The 21,569-nt window shown below is 47.0% G+C and overlaps 1 protein-coding gene across 5 annotated transcripts; it reads left to right on the top strand.

The window, feature by feature from the left end:
- The first annotated feature begins 677 nt into the window (after positions 1 to 677).
- LOC127575711 (serpin H1-like) lies at positions 678 to 20,819 on the top strand. Of its 5 annotated transcripts, none has more exons than XM_052025704.1 (7): positions 699 to 770; positions 1,880 to 1,923; positions 5,900 to 6,095; positions 10,126 to 10,736; positions 11,395 to 11,493; positions 16,468 to 16,700; positions 18,430 to 20,819. In XM_052025704.1, exons 4-7 carry the CDS (start codon positions 10,154 to 10,156, stop codon positions 18,730 to 18,732), a joined length of 1,218 nt encoding a protein of 405 aa, XP_051881664.1. In that variant the 5' UTR covers positions 699 to 770; positions 1,880 to 1,923; positions 5,900 to 6,095; positions 10,126 to 10,153; the 3' UTR covers positions 18,733 to 20,819. The 5 variants fall into 5 exon arrangements, with proteins under 5 accessions (XP_051881662.1, XP_051881663.1, XP_051881664.1 ...); XM_052025707.1 differs by having other exon boundaries at positions 722 to 770; positions 6,037 to 6,095; XM_052025702.1 differs by lacking the exon at positions 1,880 to 1,923 and having other exon boundaries at positions 678 to 770.
- Positions 20,820 to 21,569: the final 750 nt, after the last annotated feature.

The raw sequence follows: 21,569 nt of genomic DNA on the forward strand, positions 1-21,569 counted from the left end.
CAGAGAAGGAAAGTTTAGGGGAGATGTCAGAGGTAGGTTTTTTACACAGAGAGTGGTGGGTGTCTGGAACGCAATGCCAGGGGTCAGGGGTGGTGGTAGAGGCTGATACAATAGGGACATTTAAAAAACTCTTAGACAGGCACATGGATGTAAGAAAAATGGAAGGTTCTGGGCTGTGCAGGAGGGAAGGGTTAGATTGATCATGGAGTAGGTTTACATAGATCGGCACAACATCGTGGGCTGAAGGGCCCGTACTGTGCTGTAATGTTCTATGTTCTAACTCTTGACTTCCCAATCTACCTCGTCTGGCCCTTGCACTTTATTTGTCTGCCTGCACTGCACTTTCTCTGTAATTACAACACTATATTCTGCATTATGTTTTCATTTTGTACTACCTCGATGTACTTATGCATGGAATGATCTGTCTGGGTGGCACACAAACAAAAGCCTGTCACCGTATTTCGGTACATATGACGGTAGTAAACCAATACCAGTTCCAATAAACTGATCAGAATCTGAGTCTGGTCTGAATTCTTGGTTCGTTGTGTGGACAATTGTGCACTTTGCAATGAGTGGCAGTGGAAGCCGTGGGCTTTGGGACCCAGCGGAAGCCTTGCCGAGTTGGGTGGGTGGAATCCGCCCCACATTTACCCAGTTCACGCTTCGAGTCTTTAAGTATTTGTCGTTCGGGAGGACGTGGTCCATTTTTTGGGAACCTTCCGTCGGAGCAGAGCTTCAGCCGGAGAGCCAAGAGGCGCAGAGAGAAGCAGGTGAGACCCTAATTCCAGCAACCCAGAGTTCTTATTCCCAGCACGGGAGAGTTTGTGATTCCAGCAGCTCAAATTCCAGTAGGCAGGAACTCCTGATCCTAGCAGCTGAGAATTCCTAACTCCAGCAGGGAGGAGGAATTCATTCCAGCACGGGAGTTTTTGATTCCAGCAGCTAGGAGCCCAAATTCCGGCAGGGAGAAAATTATTCCTGCACAGGGGAGTTTTTGATTCCAGCAGCTAGGAGCCCAAATTCCAGCAGGGAGAAACTCCTTATCCCAGCAGCTGAGAGTTCCTCACTCCAGCAGTTAAGGACCAAATGTCAACAGGTAAGAACTCCTGATCCCAGCGCCAGGGAATTCCTGATCCCTCGAACCGGCATGAGACCACCTTCCAGCCTTGGGAGTTGCTGATCCCAGCAACTTATGGGTTCTCATCCCAGCAGACGGGAGGCTTGATCCCAGCAGCCGGCGCGGGGCTTTTCGTCCCTGCGCCTGGGAGCTGGGAGTTTCAGGGGTCGGGTCGCCCTGGCGTGGATCATGAGAACTAATCTAGGTTCAAATGAAATGCATCAACTGCAGAAAAGAGCTCCATTTGACTCGGGAACTGGGTCACGAAGAAGCCGGTACACCGCAAACTTGGCAGAAGTTTGGTCAAACTTTGCAGAAGTTTGGTCAAAGTTTTAACAAACTAGTGCTCAAAGTTAAACTTCTCGCCCTATTAAATCCTGGAATTTTTTTCTTTTTTTTTAAACTTGCTTTTCTTTATTCATTGGATTGTCCTTGGAAAATCTTATTGCAATTCCAGCTTACGTGGTGGGGGCTGGGATGGGGTGGGGAAATGGTTAAGGAATCTTCCAGACGTCTGGACGAATGTGTCTACTCTGGCAACTATCATTGGCTGGTTCCTTGCCCCCTCCCCTTCTCCTGGCAGTTCTGCACTGATTGGGTGGGCTTCTCTGAAGACTTTTAAACTTGAGATTTGTTTAAAGGCACAGAGTAGAGAGAAAAAACATTCCCTCCTCTTCTGTCTATTAAAATTCCTCCAACCACACGTTCCCTTTCAACAGGGGAGGGAGTGATCCTGTCCTTGATATTTTAATTTTCTTTCAGAATGACAAAGACAAAAGTTGACATCACTTTGAAAAAGTTTCAAGGTTAGACCCTCTATTTCTTATGATGTGTGTGTTTCTTTTCAAGAATGTTGGTGTATTTCTCCTGCTCCTTGCCGGGACTGAGAGAATCTCAGCCCTTCCGGGCAGGGATTTTCCCTTCTGTGTATTTAGGATCTGTGCCGGGACTGAACGCACGACCGTTGTAACTTGAAGTCAGTCTGTCACATTCCACAAGCGATACCGTTTCATTTGGTGGAGGTCAAGGAGACAGTGAGGGCAATGTCAGCTTGTTCCCAGAAAGATGGACAGGAGATTAGAAGAATCACACACTCCTCCCGCTGGGTCCCCTCCCCCCCACTGTTCCCCTCTGCCCTCCCCACCTCCCTTATTTGGTTCCAGGCTCCACCTTCCTCTCCTATCAGATCCCACCATTTGTTGCCTCCACCTCTCACCTCCCAGCCTCTGTCACTGTCTCCCCCCTCCTCCATCTGCCTCTCACCCCTCCTCACCTGGATCCACCTTAACGCCTGCCACCCCCTCCCCTCACCTCTTTATACCGGCTATCTCCCCTCTGTCTCTCGGTCCAGGCGAAGGGTCCCGACCTGAATCGTTGACCGTCCACAGATGCTGCCTTGACCGGCTGAGTTCCTCCAGATTTGGAAATCTGTGCTCCCCCTGCAGCCTGTTAGAGCTTTCTACACTTCTTCCTTCCTTCCCGTTGTCCCAGCAATGGTGGCTGTGTCTTCAGCTACTAGCAACTAAATTTTAGCTCTCCCACCCTAACCTCCCCGACCCGAGGTCTCGTAAAGAACTCTACTTCATCTGCTACTTCGACATGTCCTTGCGTGCCTCAGTGTTGATTCTACTTGAAAACCCCTCTGCCTCGGAGTTGGGACTTAATTTACACAGCTGTATAAGTACAAGTTGAATACCCATTTTCTTTTATGCCACAGCTGTAGTAGCAAAGGCATCAGCCAGTCTACAATTTAATTTTCCCCCATCAGTAAATGAGATGGGAATGAAATCTTGGGCCCTGTAACTTTTCCCCAAGGAGGGGAAAGTTGTTTGTTGGACTTTCATTACTTCAGTGAAGCGGTTAGCATTTATTAACAACTACCTTTCTGGCTGAGTGGAGGGGAGTTGTGGTATAGGCAGGAAACCTCGCGGAGGGCTTGGGTGTGACCAGACCAGAGTTACCGATGCTCCAGGCTTGTCCTGGAGTTTTCAGGAGTGGGAGTAATCCCCCAGGAGAAGGCTGGGAGCAAAACCCCAGGGTAAAAATCTGTTAAACTGCAATAATCTTCTTCATTATTATTTTAGTCCTGGAAATGGAGGAGAAAGTCAGCCAGGCATGTGAGTTCTGTTGGTAAACAGCAGGCTGTGGGAGTGGTTGGAGGCAGGAAGTACATTCCTTGTATATTAAGATAAGATATTTATTAGTCACATGTACATCGAAACACACAGTGAAATGCATCTTTTGTGTAGAGTGTTCTGGGGGCAGCCCGCAAGTGTCGCCACGCTTCTGGCGCCAACATAGCACGCCCACAACTTCCTAACCCGCACATCTTTGGAATGTGGGAGGAAACCGGAGCACCCGGTGGAAACCCACGCAGACACGGGGAGAACGTACAAACTCCTGACAGACAGCGGCGGGAATTGAACCCGGGTCGCTGGCACTGTAATAGCGTTACGCTAACCGCTACGCTACCATGCAGAAGGAGGCCATTCGGCATATCAGGTCCATACTGGCTGCTAGCAGAGCAATCCCATCATTCTCATTTCCTTGTACCCCTGCAACTTACTCTCTCTCATGCACGCCCGTCAACTCCCCTTTGGTTCTTTTGCCACTAACCTACACCAGAGGTAACTAATGAACACCAGTTAACCTCCCAGCACATCCTTGGTCTGTGGGAGGAAACCTGAATATTCTGGGGAAGCCCACACGGTCACAGGCAGAACTTGCAAACTGCACACAGACAGCACCGGAGGTCAGGATCAAACACAGGTCACTGGAACTGTGAGGGAGCAGCACTGCCTTCATCGGACGGGGCAATGTGTACAGGAGTTGGGACGTCCTGTTACATCTGTGTAGGATTTTGATGAGACCTCCCCTGGAGTATTGTGTGCAGTTCCGGTCACCGTACTATAGGAAGGATGTGATTAAGCTGGAGAGGGTGGAGAAAAGATTCACAAGGATGTTACCGGGGCTGGAGTTATAAGCAGAGACTGGATAGGCTGGGACTGTTTTCCCTGAAGTGTAGGAGGCTGAGTGATGATCTTATAGAGGTTTGTAAAATCATGAGGGGCACAGTTTTTTCCCCAGGGTAGGGGAATCTAAGACTAGAGGGCACAGGTTTAAGGTGAGAGGGGAAAGAGTTAAAGGGGATTCTTGGGGAAAGTTTGTCCACAAAGAGGGTGGTGGGTATATGGAACAAGCTGCCAGGGGAAGTGGTAGAGGTGGGTACAATTACGGTGTTTAAAAGACATCTGGACAGATCCATGGATAGGGAAGGTTTAGAGGGATATGGGGCAAATGCAGGCAAACGATTGGCATAGATAGGCATCTTGGTCAGCATGGACGATTTGGGCCGAAGGGCCTGTTTCTGTGCTGTATGACAACCTGCTGCACCACCATACATGTGATTAAAACATCCCAGGAGTCCATACAGCCAAGAATTGATCATTGTAATGGGACAGTGTTCATGGGACTCCCCTGAGGACAATTACTGGGAGGGGAAAAAGAAGATAAAGTAAACAAAAGCTGATGACGTAAGAACAGTAAATGCTCCAAATACAACAGGTCAGCTCTGTGGAGAGAGAAGAGAATCAACGTTTCGTGCTGCAAACCTTTAGTCACCCGATGAAAGTCATCGGGCAGGCATGGTGGTGTAGCGGTTAGCGTAACGCTACTACAGCGCCAGTGACCCGGGTTCAATTCCGGCTGCTGTCTGTAAGGAGTTTGTACGTTCTCCCAGTGTCTGTGTGGGTTTCCTCCGGGTGCTCCGGTTTCCTACCACATTCCAAAGACGTACGGGTTAGGAAGTTGTGGGCGTGCTATGTTGGTGCCAGAAGCGTGGCGACACTTGCGGGCTGCCCCCAGAACACTCTACGCAAAAGTTGCATTTCACTGTGTGTTTCGATGTACATGTGACTAATAAAGATATCTCATCTCTTATCTGACTCTTATCATACAGGCTGTGGTGAGATTAAACCTAAGAAAGGATGTATTTGTCGGGGGTTGCAGTGAAGATTTGCTAGTCTAGGTACTGGGTAGGCAGGTCTGTCATATGTGGAAACTGGGTCCTGGAGTTGAGAGAAAAGAGAGATCTGATTGAAACTTGCAAAATTCCTTCCATGCTCGATGTGCCTGGAAGCAAGAAAGGATGTTTCCCTTGGTTGAGGAATTGAGAACCAGAGTCTACGTTGTTGGGATAAGTGGTTGGGCATGGATGGAGATGGAGATCGGTTTGTAAGACAAGCTTTTCACTGTACCTCGGTACAAGTGACAATAATAAACCAATACCGATACCAGAAAGTTCTTCACGGAGAGGGTGGTGAATCTTTGGAATTCTCTACCCAGGAAACAAGGATTCTCAGTCGGATTAGTTCATTCAAAACGGAGATGGATGGATCTCTGGATTTGAGGGAATCGAGCATGTATGGGGCAGGGAAATGGCACTGAGGTAGTAGGTCAGCCCATGATCTTGCTAGACGGCTCAAAGGATTGGATGGCCTACTCCTGCTCATCATTAACGTTACAGAATCAAGTGCCATTTGTGGAAGAATGGTACAAATTACCACCATTGTGTGTGTGTGCAAGTGATTCCCAATTTGCCACCTGGCTCTGATGTTTAGCCCCTGTTCCCTGGTCCCAGGTCTCCTGAGCTGCAGACATGAAGCAGAGGGCGAAGAATTCAGTTGCTCATAATATTGGAGATTTCAGTCACCTCTTCACTAAAAGCATTGAAACTTCGGTTAATACAGCCCACATTTGTGTATTCTTTCCTTCTCCCATCAGGAAAGACCAGCGTAGCAGGCTCGGAGACACTACCACCTGCAGGTTCCCCTCCAAGTCACGCCCCATCCTGGCTTGGAAATATATTGCTGTTTCTTCACCATCACTGGGTCTAAATCCTGGAACTTCCTCCCCAACAGCACCGTGGGAGCCCCTTCACCAGAAGGAAGAAGAAATAAGTGGGCAGATTATTATCTAGGTGAGGAGAAAATTCAAAGTACAGAAGTACAAAGGGACTTGGGGGTACTCGTGCAGGATACCCTAAAGGTTAACCACCAGGTCAGATCGGCGGTAAGGAAAGTGAATGCTATGCTGGCATTCATTTCGAGAGGTGTAATATATAAAAGTAAGGAGGTGTTGATGAGGCTCTGTGGGGCACTGGTGAGAGCTCATTTGGAACACTGTGTCCAGCTTTGGGCCCCTTATCTTAGGAAGGATGTGCTGATGTTGGAGAGGGTTCAGAGAAGATTTACAAGGATGATTCCCGGAATGAAAGGGCTTACATATGATGAGAGATTGTCAGCTGTTGGACTGTACTCATTGGAGTACAGAAGAATGAGAGGGGACCTCAGAGACATTTCTAATGTTGAAAGGACTGGACAGAGTAGATGTGGCTAAGCTGTTTCCCTTGGTGGGTGAGTCCAGAACTAGAGGGCACAGTCTTAGAATTAGAGGGTACTCATTTAGAACAGAAATGAGGAGAAATTTCTTTAGCCAGAGGGTCGTGGATTTATGGAATTCATTGCCACATACAGCTGTGGAGGCCTGATTGTTGAGGGTGTTTAAGTAAGAGATAGATAGATATCTAATTAGTCAGGGTATCAAGGGATATGGGGAAAAGGCCAGGAATTGGGGCTAGATGGGAGAATAGTTCAGCTCATGGTGAGGTAGCGGAGCAGACTCAATAGGCCGAATGGCCTACTTCTCCTTTGTCTTGTGATCTTGTGAGGGCTGCAGCGGCTCAAGAAGGCAGCTCGCCCCCACCTTCTCGAGGGGCAGTTAGGAACGGACAATAAATGCCATCATTGCCAGTGTCACCTAGAGGTGAAAAATGAAATCATTGTAATGGTGTCCCTTAACACCTATCTCTTTAGCTGAGCTATCGGCCACCTCTCCGAGCATGGTCAAATTTTGCTCGCTATCTTCTCGTTGCTTTGTGATGTTCTGCTCTGTCAGGGGTGCTGTGGGAGCTATGAGTGCTATGGAGTGCTGAGGTTTATTGTTGTCACATGTACCTAGATGCAATGAAAAGCTTTTGTTTTGTGGGCCATCCAGACAGATCATTCTATACGTAAGTACATGGAGGTAGTAGAATAAGGTATCTTTATTAGTCACATGTACATCGAAACACATAGTGAAATGCATCTTTTGCGTAGAGTGTTCTGGGGGCAGCCCGCAAGTGTCGCTACGCTTCCAGCGCCAACATAGCATGTCCACAATTTCCTAACCTGTATGTCTTTGGAATGTGGGAGGAAACCAGAGCACCCGGAGGAAACCCACGCAGACACAGGGAGACGATACAAGCTCCTTACAGACAGCGGCCGGAATTGAACTCGGGTCGCTGGCACTGTAAAGCATAAATAGAATGCAGAATATAGTGTTACAGAGGAAGTGCAGGTAGACAGATAAAGTGCAAGGGCCACCTATGAGGTAGATTGAGAGATAAAGAATTCATCTTTAGCGTATGAGAGGTCAGTTCACGATTGGAATTGGTTTATTATTGTCACATGTACTGAGGTACAGTGAAAAACCTATCTTGCACGCTGTTGATACAGATCAATTGATTACAACAGGCATCGAGGTAGTAAAAGATAAAACAATAACAGAATGCAGAATAAAGTGTTACATCTACAGAGAAAGTGCAGTGCAGGCAGACAATAAGGTGCAAGGTCACAACGAGGGAGATTGTGAGCTCAAGAATCCATCTTATCGTACTAGGGAACCGTTCAATAGTCTTATAACAGCAGGATAGAAGCTATCCTTGAGCCTGGTGGTACGTGCTTTCAGGCTTTTGTATCTATTGCCCGATGGGAGGGGGTAGAAGATAGAATGTCCGGGGTGGGTGGGGTCTTTGATTATGCTGGCTGCTTTACCAAGGCAGCGAGAAGTCTAGACGGAGGGGAAGTTGGTTTGTGTGATGGACTGGGCTGCGTTCACAGCTCCCTGCAGTCTCTTGCGGTCTCAGTGAATATATCGGTGTTCGTTGGGGCACCAGGAGTTGTCCTAAAGCCACTTGAAGAGAAGCAGGAATGGGAGGCATTGCCTGTGTTACTGAACCCAGTACAGAGACAGATGGCGAAAGAGTGGTTAGTTGTGGGGAGTGGGTAGGATGGAGCATTGCCACTGAAACTAGCAATTTCCTTGTGTTGTCCTAAGCTCTGGTAGACAGCCAGCAAGCTGTATAATGATAGGATCTTAACATGGTGCTACAGTTGAAAAGCTGTTTGCTGAATCATCAGAGCCATGATTGGATGGATTGGCAAGTTGGCAGACAGATTGGAAGTCCTCCCCCACCCTCAGGCTGAGGTTCTGCCACGTGGAAGGAGCTCTGACTACAAGAACCGTGTAAAAGTGATCTAGGACCGTTGCTCAAGATTCAAAGGCCATAGTTTGGCACAGGAAATTACACAGTGCAGAGCTGTTACTTGTTAGCAGCCCCTGTGAATGTGTGTGTGTGAAGCCAATAACTTGAGACAAACATTTGACTGTTTCAGAACAGACTCTGCAGTATGCCACAGGCATTCTCTCTTCTCCCCCCTCCCATTGGGCAGAAGATACAAAATCCTGAAAGCATGTACCACCAGGCTCAAGGACAGCTTCTATCCCACTGTTATAAGACTATTGAATGGTTCCCTAGTACGCTAAAATAGACTCTTGATCTCACAATCTACCTCGTTATGACCTTGCACCTTATTGTCTGCCTGCACTGCACTTTCTCTGTAACTGTAACACTTTCTTCTGCATTCTGTTATTGTTTTCCCTTGTACTACCTCAATGCACTGATGTGATGAAATGATCTTTATGGACGGCATGCAAAACAAAGTTTTTCACTGTACCTTTGTACATATGACAATAATAAACCAATTTATCAACTCGTCCATAGTGACCAAGATTCCCATCTAAGCTCGTCCCATTTGCCCACGGTCGGCCTATAGGCCTCTAAACCTTTCCTATCCATGTACTGTCCAAATGTCTTTTAAATGTTGTTAATGTACCTTTCTCAACCACTTTTTTTGGCACCACCATGTGTGAAAAAGTTGCCCCTCAGGTCCCTTTTAAATCCTTCACCTCTCACCCTAAAGCTATGCCCTCTAGTTTTTAGTTCCCTGGGAAAAAGACTGTGTACATTCACCCTAGCTACATTCCTCATGATTTTATGCACCAGAGCAGAAAGGGAGAATGTTTGCAAGGATAAACAAACCTCTATCCAGAGGTGAAGTTAAACCATCCCAAGAACAGTGGCAGTGGACACCAGTACACGTTACAATTTTTTATTCAATTTCAAAAGTAGTCAAGTTGAGTTTATTGTTGTGTGCACAAGGACAGTGTGGTACAGGTACAATGAAAAACTTGCAGCAGTATCACAGATGCTGTATGGACAACACACAAAATATAAATATTACATAAATTATCTATAATATTATATTATACAGCAGAAAAAAAGACTGCAAAACCAAGACCTTTGTGCAAAATAAAACAAAGACACAATCAGAGACAAGTCCATGGCAGTGCAAGAGGTGGTCCGTAGTGTTCTGTTGCTGAGGTAGGGTTGGGGTTGTGCAGGTCGGTTCAAGAACCCGGTGGTTGTAGGGAAGTAGCTGTTCCTGAACCTAGTGGTGTGGGACTTCAGGATTCTGTACCTCCTGCCTGACGGTAGCAGCAAGAAGAGGGCATGGCCTGGATGGTGGGGAACCTTGATGATGGATGCCACCTTCTTGAGGCAGCACCTTCTGTAGATGCTGTTAGTGATAGGGAGGGCTGTGCCCGTGATGGACCAGGCTGTGTCCACTACACTCTGCAGCCTCTTGCCTTCCTGTGCGTTGGAATTGCCAGAAGGGGCCAACACCCTGGACACCCAACACCCCGTACAATTGTTGAAATTGTGTATTTTTGAACTCTAACCCTCCATATTCAGCTGACTCTGAGTATGACACTGGGGTTGCAGCCTTGGAGTGTGAAGTTAGTAGGATTAGCAGCTGGCCTCTTAACAAGTTTGGTTTATTTTTTAGGATCACTCTGTCTCTGTCAATTGGAACCATGTGGCTGATGAAGCTGTTGGCTGTTGGCCTGGTGATTGCTGCAGTCTCGGCTGCCGAGGAGAAGCTGAGCGAACATGCGGCCACATTGGCGGACGCCAGCATCAAGCTGGGATTGAACCTGTACCATGCCATGGCCAAGGACAAAGCCACCAGAAACATCCTGCTCTCTCCTGTGGTGCTCGCCTCCTCCCTGGGAACAGTGTCGCTTGGGGGCCAGGACTCAACCGCCTCTGAGGCGAAGGCTCTGCTCGACATGAGCAAGGTGCAAGACGACAAGTTCCATCTGTCGATCTCCCAGCTCCTGGCGGAAGTCAGCAACTCCAAGGCGCGCAATGGGACCTGGAGAATCGGCAGCCAGCTCTACGGTCCCACCTCAGTGAAATTCACCGAGGACTTTGTGCAGAAGAGCAAGAAGCACTACAACCTTGAGCACTCCAAGATCAACTTCAGGGACAAGAAGGGTGCCCTGAAGGCCATCAATGAGTGGGCAGCAAAGACCACAGATGGCAAGCTTCCTGAGATCACCAAGGACCTGGAGAAAACCGACGGAGCCATGATCATCAATGCCATGTTCTTTAAACGTAAGTCTAGCATTTTGGTCACTGGTTAAATCCATACGGAAGAGTTTTCCAGTTAGCCTGATGTTATTTCCCCAGTGTCTGTAAACTTTTACCCTTCCAAATACTTATCCAAGTCTCTGCAGAAAGTTCCTGTTGAATTGAATCCACAGCCTTTTTGGGAAGTGTCCTTGATCACAATTCAATGGGGTGGGGAATGTTCCTTTTCTGATTGTTTTGCCAGAAACCTTATCCTTACGTCACCAACCCTCCTGCCAGTAGAAGCTACTTCTATATTTAACTATCAAACCCTTTCGTAGTTTTGAACACCTTTAAAACTTTGCTTCCACCTTGATTTCCAGCTCCTTCAGTCTCTCCAAGTCTGCCATCCCAAGAAGCATTCTTTGCTGGTATTGGAATTGGTTTGTTATTGTGATAGATACAGTGAAAAGCTTTTGTTTGCGTGCCATCCAGGCAGATCATGCCATATGGAGTAAAAAGAAAAATAGAATGTAGAACCTAGTGTTGCAGCTGCAGAGAGAGTACAGTGCTGGTAGACGTATAACGTGCAAGGGCCACAATGAGGTAGATTGGGCGATCAAGAGTTCTTCTATTTCTCTGTCTATCATCGGTCATATCCACTTGTAGAAAAGGATTGACGGAATTCTCTTCTTAATTGCAGCTCACTGGAATGAGAAATTCCACCACAAGATGGTGGACCAACGGAGTTTCATGGTCACCCGCTCTGAGACGGTTGCGATAGACATGATGCACCGCACCGGTAGGTTCTCCTTTCTCCAGAGGTTCCCAGGACCACGTTCAGACTGGCACTTCCAGGGTCGGGGCTGATGGGGTGTTGTCCCACAGGAGGTGTTGTCCTTTGCACTGGCCCCTTTTGGGTGGCTGCTTTGGAAAAGAACAGGGGGAGTACTCACGTGTCCAAAGCTTATTTGAGTGGTGAATTATCATTGGGTTGGATTGCACTGACAGCTAGCCAGGAGATCCATTAGGAACTGCAATGTCCATGTTTCAGATGTCCATGTACTGCATGTCGGGAATATTCCAGAGGTCAGACATAGGTGCATTTGACCTCTTTCTCTGCTCCTAAATTCCTCAGTCCAGACTTTTAAGGTTCAAGTTCAAATTTATCGTTGTCATAGGGATCCATGGATAGGGTGTAAATGCTGTGAAAATTAGCTTTTTGCAACAGCAGCACAGTACATGACAAACATAAGTTAAACTTAAATTAATATAAATTAAACATGCATGTGTGCAAAGTAAAGAAGAAAACAAACATAACGACACTAGTACAAGATTGAGGGAGAGAGAAAAAGGAATGTAGTCTGAGGTAGTGTTCGGGTTGTTCAGGTCGTTTCAAGAACCTGATGGCAGTGGGGAAGAAGCTGTTGTTGAACCTTGAGGTGTGGGTATTCGGGCTCCTGTACCTCCTGCCTGACAGCAGATCGAGAAGAGGGCACGGCCCGGATGGCGGGGGTCCCTGATGATGGATGTCGCCTTCCTGAGACGTTGCCCCTTGTAGATGTCCTCTGTGGTAGGGAGGGCTGTACCCATGATGGAACAGGCCGAGTCCACCCAGGGAGCGTCCTGATGAAGGGTCTCGACCTGAAACGTCGACTGTCCATTTCCCTCCACAGATGCTACCCGACCCGCTGAGTTCCTCCAGCAGTTTTCTGCTCCAGGCTCTATCCTGATTCTTCTGAGTTGAGGGATTGAATACCTTTCTTGGAATATTCTATTGAATATTCCTGGTTTCCAGTGTCTTAAAAGAGATAGGGAAGGGGGGAGAAGAGGAGGAGGGGTGGCGATACTGGTCAGAGACACTATTACAGCTGCAGAAAGGGTCGATAATGTAGAAGGATCCTCTCTAGAGTCAATATGGGTGGAAGGTAGGAACAAGAAAGGAGTAGTTACTCTACTGGGAGTATTCTATAGGCCCCCCAGCAGCAGCAGGGATGCTGAGGAACAGATTGGGAGGCAGATTTTGGAAAGATGCAAAAATAACAGGGTTATTATCATGGGAGACTTCAACTTCCCAAATATTGATTGGCACCTGCTTAGTGCCAAAGGTTTAGACGGGGCAGAGTTTGTTAAGTGTGTCCAGGACAGATTCCTGTCACAGTATGTTGACAGGCTGACTAGAGGGAATGCCATATTAGATCTAGTTTTAAGTAATAAACTGGGTCAGGTGACAGATCTCTCGGTGGGTGAGCATTTGGGGGACAGTGACCACTGCTCCATAACCTTTAGCATTGTCACGGACAGGGATAGGAGCAAAGAGGACGGGAAGGTATTTAATTGGGGACAGGCGAATTATGAGGCTCTAAGGTGAGAACTTGAGAGTGTAAATTGGGATGACATTTTTGAAGGGAAATGTACTGTGGAGATGTGGTCAATGTTCAGGGATCTTTTGCAGGATGTTAGGGATAAATTTGTCCTGGTGAGACAGAGAAGGAATGGCAGGGTGAAGGAACCGTGGGTGACGAGAGAGGTGGAACAACTAGTTAGGAAGAAAAAGGCAGCATAGATCAGGTGTAAGCAGCAAGGATCAGATAGGGCTCGTGAGGAATATAGAGTAGCAAGGAAGGAACTTAAGAAGGGGCTGACGAGAGCAAGAAGGGGACATGAAAAGGCTTTGGCGAATAGGCTTAAGGAGAATCCCAAGGCTTTTTTCTCGTACATGAAGAGCAGAAGGATGGCTAGAGTAAAGGTAGGTCCAATTGGAGACAAAGGTGGGAAGATGTGCCTGGAAGCTGTGGAAGTGGGTGAGGTTCTCAATGAATACTTCTCTTCAGTATTCACCAAGGAGAGAGGTTTTGATGGCGCTGAGGACAGTGTTGGTAAGGGTAATGTTCTAGGGCATGTAGATATCAAGAGAGAGGATGTGTTGGAGCTGCTAGAAAATATTAGGACAGATAAGTCCCCAGAGCCTGATGGAATATTCCCCAGGCTGCTTCGTGAGGTGAGGGAGGAGATTGCTGAACTGTTGGCTAGGATCTTTGAGTACTCGTTTTCCACAGGAATGGTACCGGAGGATTGGAGGGTGGCAAATGTTGTCCCCTTATTCAAAAAAGGTAGAAGAGATAGTCCAGGGAATTACAGACCAGTGAGCCTTACGTCTGTGGTGGGTAAGCTGTTAGAAAGGATTCTAAGAGAGAGGATCTATGAGCATTTGGAGAAACATGGACTAATTAGAGACAGCCAGCATGGCTTTGTGAAGGGAAGATCTTGCCTCACAAGCCTGATAGTGTTCTTTGAGGAGGTGACCAGGAAGATTGATGAGGGTAGTGCAGTAGATGTGGTCTACATGGATTTTAGTAAGGCGTTTGACAAGGTTCTACATGGTAGGTTTCTTCAGAAGGTCAGGGGCCGTGTGGATTCAGAATTGGCTTGCCTGTAGAAAGCAGAGGGTTGTTGTGGAGGGAGTGCATTCGGATTGGAGGGCTGTGACTAGTGGTGTCCCACAGGGATTGGTTCTGGGACCTCTACTTCTTGTGATATTTATTAATGACTTAGATGAGGGGGTGGAAGGGTGGGTTAGCAAGTTTGCAGACGACACAAAGATAGGTGGTGTTGTGGATAGTGTGGAGGGCTGTCGAAGCTTACAGAGGGATATTGATAGGATGCAGAGCTTGGGCTGAGAATTGGCAGATGGAGTTCAATCCGGAGAAGTGTGAGGTAGTACAGTTTGGAAGGACAAACTCCAAGGCAGAATACAAGGTAAATGGCAGGATTCTGGGCAGTGTGGAGGAGCAGAGGGATCCGGGGTTCATATCCACAGATCCCTGAAAATTGCCACACTGGTGGATAAGGTAGTTAAGAAAGTTATGGGATGTTAACTTTCATAAGTCGTGGGATCGAGTTTAAGAGCCGTGAAGTGATGATGCAGCTTTACAAAACTCTGGTTAGACCACATTTAGAGTACTGTGTCCAGTTCTGGTCGCCTCATTATAGGAAGGATGTGGAGGCATTGGAGAGAGTGCAGAGGAGATTTACCAGGATGCTGCCTGGATTAGAGAGTATGGATTATGAGGAGAGACTAAAGGAGCTAGGGCTTTATTCATTGGAGAGAAGGAGGATAAGGGGAGACATGATAGAGGTGTACAAGATATTGAGAGGAGTAGATAGAGTAGACAGCCAGTGCCACTTCACCAGGGCGCCAATGCTCAATACAAGAGGACATGGCTTTAAGGTAATGGGTGGGAAGTTCAAGAGGGATGTCAGAGGGAGGTTTTTCACCCAGAGAGTGGTTGGTGCACGGAATGCGCTGCCTGGGGTGGTGGTGGAGGCTGATATGTTGGACAAGTTCAAGAAGTTGTTAGATAAGCATATGGAGGAATTTAAAATAGAGGGATATGTGGGAGGAAAGGGTTAGATAGTCGTAGGTGTGGTTAGCTGGTCGGCACAACATGGTGGGCCGAAGGGCCTGTATTGTGCTGTATTTTTCTATGGTTTCCTATCAGTTCCCTCGGCTTTAAACCATAACTGGCACCTGACCTGTCCCAACTTATTTGAATGGTGCCAGCAAACTTCATTAAAGAAGGTGAATGATTTGTCTTTAATTGATCTTAATCTTTTCTAGTAACTTGGCGAAGTTGAATGCTTTAAAATGTATTATTTAAATCATTTAAAAAAAATTAGAAAATGCTGGTTCTCTGGCCAGCAGATATCTAGAAGGGTGGGTAGGCCTTGGACAATATAAGCTGTCAGAAGGCTGTTTGGCTGGGGCTTCAGGTTCCACCTGCTGAGGCATAGTAGTTGCTTGCTAGCTGTTCTGATTTGCAGAGGTCTTGATTATGAGCTGCAGCGTAGATGCATTGGGTTAGTAAACAATCTGCTGGAGGAACTCAGTGGGTCGAGCAGCATCTGTGGTGGGGGGGAAGAAATTATTGACCTAATGAACAGTGTCCATTCAATGTGGTAGGACCAACTTTTTTTTCATCAGTGATTTTTAATTTAAAATAAAAAAATGCAAATTGACATTTTGTCCCCATTTTGCCAACCCATGAAGTGGTTTCGACTGGAATCTATTGCCTGCAGGGATGTCATTAATTTCTTTCCAAAGCACCTGGAATCTTGCAGCATTGAAGGGGGCCGTTTGGCCCATCAGACCTGGATGAGCTCTTTGGGTGTATGTTTCAGCTGGTCCCACCCAGCCCTGCAATTTTTTTTCCCTCCTTTCAAGAATTTCTCCAGTTTCCTTTCTGAAAATCCCCGTTTTCACTTCCACTGTGGGTAGCGTATTCCAGATCACGGAATCTCGCAGTTCTTCCCACAAATCTCCTCATCCTCTGCCTTCATTAGAGTCACACAGCATGGAAACAGGCCCTTCGGCCCACCGAGTCTGTGCCGACCATCAACCATCCATTTCCACCAGTCCTATACCGGGCCCATTTTATTCTCCCCACATTCCCATCAACTACCCCACCCCCCCCCCCCCCCCCCCCAAGATCCTACCCCTCGCCTACACTCTAGGGGCAATTAACCTACCAATCCTGCGCATCTTTGGGATGTGGGAGGAAACTGGAGCACCTGGGGGGGAGGATATCCCACGCGATCACGTGCAAACTCCTCATTGATGGCACCCGAGGTCAGGATCGAAACTGGGTTGCTCAAGCTGTGAGGCTGTGGCTCTACTCACTGTGCCAGTTATCTGACCTTCGTTCCTTGTGCTGGGATCCTTGCTGGTGTTGAATGGTTCTGCTGAGCCTTTTATCTTCTGGTCTCTGCACTTTAGGCTTGTATAACTTCTACGTGGATGAAGCAAATGAGGTGTACGTGCTGGAGATGCAGCTGTCTGCTGAGCGCTCCAGCGTGATCTTCATCATGCCCTTCCAGCTGCAGCCCCTGGACGGAGTCGAGAAGCTGCTGACCAAGGAGCAGATCAACGCCTGGGTCAGCAAAATGAAGAAACGGGCGGTGGCCATCTCCTTGCCAAAGGGCACATTTGGGGTCAGCCATCAGCTCCAGGTAAGGAGAGGCCTGAACTTGTATAGCACTGCTGCAGATCCCAAAGCCCGTGACAGCCAAGATTCCACTAAGCTGGAAAGAGTGCAGAAAAGATTTATGAGGATGTTGCCGGGGACTAAGTTATAGAGAGAGAGATTGAGCAGGCTGGGACTTTATTCACAGAACATAGAACGCTACAGCACAGTACAGGCCTTTCGGCCCACAATGTTGTGCCGACATTTTATCCTGCTCTAAGATCTACCTAACCCTTCCCTCCCACATAGCCCTCCATTTCTCTATCATTCATGTGTCTAAGAGTCTCATGAATGATAGTAAAATAGGGGGCTATGTGGGAGGGAAGGGTTGGATAGATCTTAGAGCAGGATAAAATGTCGGCACAACGTTGTGGACTGAGGGGCCTTGTACTGTTCTGTAGTGTTCTATGTTCTCTTAAGTGTCCCTAATGTATCTGCCCTCACAACCTCTGCAAGCAGTGCGTTCCACACACCCACCACTCTCTGTATATAAAAAAAAACCTTACCCCTGACATCCCCCTTATATCTTCCTCCAATCACCTTAAAATTATGTCCCCTCGTGTTAGCCATTGTCGCACTGGGAAAAAGTCTCTGACTGTCCACTCAGTCTATGCCTCATCATCTTGTACACCTCTATCAAGTCACCTCTCATCCTCCTCCTCTCCAAAGAGAAAAGTCCTAGCTCGCTCAACCTATCCTCATAAGACATGCTCTCCAATCCAGGCAGCATCCTGGTAAATCTCCTCTGCACCCTCTCTAAAGCTTCCACATCCTTCCTATAATGAGGTGACCAGAACTGAACACACTATTCCAAGTGTGGTCTAACCAGAGTTCTATAGAGCTGCAACATCACCTCGCGGCTCTTGAACTCAATACCCCGACTAATGAAGGCCAACACTCCATACGCCTTCTTAGCAACCCTATCGACCTGCGTGACAACCTTGAGGGATCTATGGACGTGGGCCCCAAGATCCCTCTATTCCTCCACACTGCTAAGAGTCCTGCCATTAACCTTGTATTCTGCCTTCAAATTCCTTGGAGTGTAGGAGGATGAGAGGTGACCTTATAGAGGTGTATAAAACCATGAGAGGCATAGATAGGGTAAATGCACACATTCCACCCCCCCCCCCCCCCCCCCCCCCCCCCCCCCACCATGCATTGGGGAATCAAGAACTATAGGGCATAATTTTAAGGTGAGAGGGGAGAGATTTAATGGGAACCTGAGGAGCAACATTTTCACCCAGAGGGTGGGCCATATATGGAATGAGCTGCCAGAGGAAGTGGTTGAGATGATTTTCTCCCCCAGGCTCACATTCCCGTCTAGTGAGTCAGCCAGATAAATTTCTGAGCAGTCGGATGCTGGATTATCAGAGTTTTACCTCTGTTGCGTTGTGAGGCTACCTGGCGGCTATATTTCCGTGTGGCAAACTCCCCCAAACCTCCTCAAAATGCACTCACTATAATGCCATTAACAAGGACTAAAGATTGCCCCAGGGCACAAGGAGAACCTCCCCCTCCTGATTTAAGTGGGATGGTGGATATTAATCTGTTCAGGAGAAGACTGGGGTCAACATAAAGTCATAGTGTTTCTCTCTCCACAGATGCTGCCTGACCCTGCTGAGTGTTTCTAGCCTCTTCTGTTAATTGTATTTTTGCTTCTCTTGTTCCTGGGTGCGTCATGACCTGTTGGAATTTTTTTTTTATTTTGAATATAGAAACATCTGGGCAGCATTGGTTTGACCACAGCTGTTGACAAGAGCAAAGCTGACCTGTCCAAAATCTCGGGCAAGAAGGATCTGTACCTGGCCAGTATTGTCCATGGCACTGCCTTGGAGTGGAGCACAGATGGCGACCCATACGATGCTTTCATCTACAGTCGAGAGGAGCTGAAGAACCCAGAGGTTTTTTATGCTGACCACCCCTTCATCTTCCTGGTCAAGGACAAAAGGACCGGTTCATTCCTCTTTGTTGGGCGGCTAATAAGACCAGATGGTCGCAAAATGCATGACGAATTGTAGCCACCAGGCAGCTTTGGTATCCGTGGGGCCAAAATGCAACATGTCTTTCTTTTTTCCAAAAAAAAGAAATGTCACTTCTACATGAGCAGTGTGACATGCTGTCTTGGGAGTAAACAGTTGGTCTTTTTGAGGATGGTGTCCTGTAAACCCGCACCCTTACCCCCAAGTCAATTAAAGGGACCTGTTTTTCTCCCTCAACACCCCACTTTCCTCAAAATGCTGGGTGGATTTCAACTAAGAGTAACTGGTTCTTAGGGCTCTATCCTGGTTGTACCACACTAGTCCAATCCACTGAATCTGTAGACTTGATTTTGCAGGGCTAACTCCACCACTGTGTAACCTCAACAAGTGGGGCTGATTTGAATAGCACCGCACTGAAGATTTGGCTCAACCAATTCCTGTTGATGCTTCATAGGTCCCTCTTCTCAGCTTCCTTCATCGCACCCTAACACATCTACCTTCCTCCCCCTCTTCTCCAGAAAAGCCTCTATCCATCTCAGCTACTCCCCGTGAGAGATTTACATTCACAGGAGACTCTGGCCAAGGCTGACATTCCCTCATTGATGTACAAATGACCACTTTCTCTATTTTTGCAAAATGTCCTGGCAACTTTTGGAAAGGTTTGATTTTGAAATCTTTTGATTTTAACCTCAACTTTTTATTTTTATGGAAGGCACTTCAAAAGAGTTTGAACTTCCTTTGGAGTGATGGGATGGAGGTGGGAGCTTTGTGTCCTTTGTCACATGCCGTGTTCATCACCGAGACCTTGAAACACTTTCATGTTTGAAATGGTAACAAATGCCCGACAGTAGAGGACTGGTTTATCTGAAGGGAACATTTTATTCTTCATAACTGCTGGGTGAATCATGAGCAACCAATCTACTGCTGGTGGGATTGAATTGATGTGGCAAAATTTCACTAATTAAATATATTGGTATCCCTTGTGAATCAGACCAATAAACTTGTTCCTACTCCTAGTTCATCTAACCTCTTCCTTTCTTCTGCATCTGGCTTCCCCTTGAATACCTCACAGTTATTCCCAAGTTGTGGCTCATGCCCCTCTCCACCAAAGAGATTTCTAATGAATTCTTATTATGCCTTTACTGGTGGCTTCTGGATCTGCCCACGATTGATGTAGTTCAATAAGTCTAGTTTTAAAAAAATGCTGGAAATGCCCTCTGGTTGGATGGAGGAGAAAAGATCTGTTTCATAGATTAAGGGACGCAGGTCATTCATCCTTAACTGTATAGAACACTACACAGAAAACAGGCCATTCAGCCCTTCTAGTCTGTGCCAAAACTTTATTCCACTAATCCCATTGACCTGCACCCAGTCCATGTATGATATGTCCCAGCAGAAATCCCTGGAGAGGAGCAGGTTGGGAGGGTGGGAACTGATACATGATTGAGTTCACCTTGTAAGACTGTGGCCTCTGGTGGGACTGTGTGGTTTCCAGTTGGTTTACATTAATCAAGTGCCAACATCCTTCTAGTTCTTGGGTGGAGTCGATGGTAGCACAGATATCTCAAGAAAATTTTTTTAAAAACTGCAGATTTTGGAAATCTGGGATGGATAAAGATAAGAAAATGCAAGGTCAGGCAGCATCTGTGGAAGGAGGAACAGTTAATGTTTCAGGTCTGGGACGAAGGGTCATGAACCCTGAACATGAACTGTTTCTCCTTCCCCAGATGCTGCCTGGCCTGTTGAATGTTTCCAGGTTTTCTAAGGCCGAGTCATTTCTTGAACCTCGAGGCTCATTACAACCTTTCCACCCTGCTGGATAATCAAGAGCTTGTTCCAATTGTTTTTTTGGGAGGTAAAAAAGACTTCTATTGTATCTGAGCTGTTTTTATTGCAAACCCCTCAATTTCTTGGACAATCAAAACTGTTTGTATTGGGAGCAGTTGATGACAGTGGAGTGTTGGGTGGGAAATTGTGACAGTTCCATTGTTGAGCTTCCTATTGAATGACAGTAGATGTACTCATGTTGCACTACCTCCTGGCCCACACCGTGTCGTCATTGGAGATGGATCATTGCAGTATCTGAAAACTGCATTTGGTTTTGTTTTACAATAAAAAGAAATGTGAAAAGACGTAGTTGCATGCGTCTTATTTTTCTTCTGAGAGTCATTCCAAAGATGGATTTGAGGGAAGGTTTGCCACTCTGTTCTGTATGGTACAGTCGATAGATGTGGGAAATGAACACATTTCTGATCTAGAGGAGACAGCAAGAAGCAGGACCTCAGCCCACTGAGTCCATGCTGATCATCAACCAGACATACCAAATCAGGTTTATCATCACTGACTTGTATGTTGTGAAATTTGTTTTGCGGCAGCAGTATAGTGCAAAGACAAAATGACTATACAAAATAAATAGTGCAAACCAAAGGCATAACAAAGTAGTGTTCATAACATATCTTTATTGGTCACATGTATATCGAAACACACAGTGAAATGCATCTTTTGCGTAGTGTTTTGGGGGAAGCCAGCAAGTGTCGCCATGTTTCCGGCGCCAAATTAGCATGCTAGCAACTTCCTAACCTGTACGTCTTTGGAATGTGGGAGGAAACCCACACAGACACGAGAATGTACAAACTCCTTACAGACAGTGGCCGGATTTGAACCCTCGGAAATCTGATGGTGGAGGGGAAGAAGCTGTTCTTAAATCATTGAGTGTGGGTCTTCAGGCTCCTGTACCGCCCACCCAATAGTAGTAACAAGAAGAGGGCACGGCCTGGATGGTGAGGGTCTTTAGTGATGGATGCTGCTGCCTTGAGGCATCGCCTCTTGAAGGTGTCCTCGGTGGGGAGGGTTGTGCCTGTGATGGAGCTGGCTGA

The sequence above is a fragment of the Pristis pectinata genome, chromosome 11 (genome assembly GCF_009764475.1).
Source record: "Pristis pectinata isolate sPriPec2 chromosome 11, sPriPec2.1.pri, whole genome shotgun sequence".
Classification (NCBI taxonomy): Eukaryota; Metazoa; Chordata; class Chondrichthyes; order Rhinopristiformes; family Pristidae; genus Pristis; species Pristis pectinata.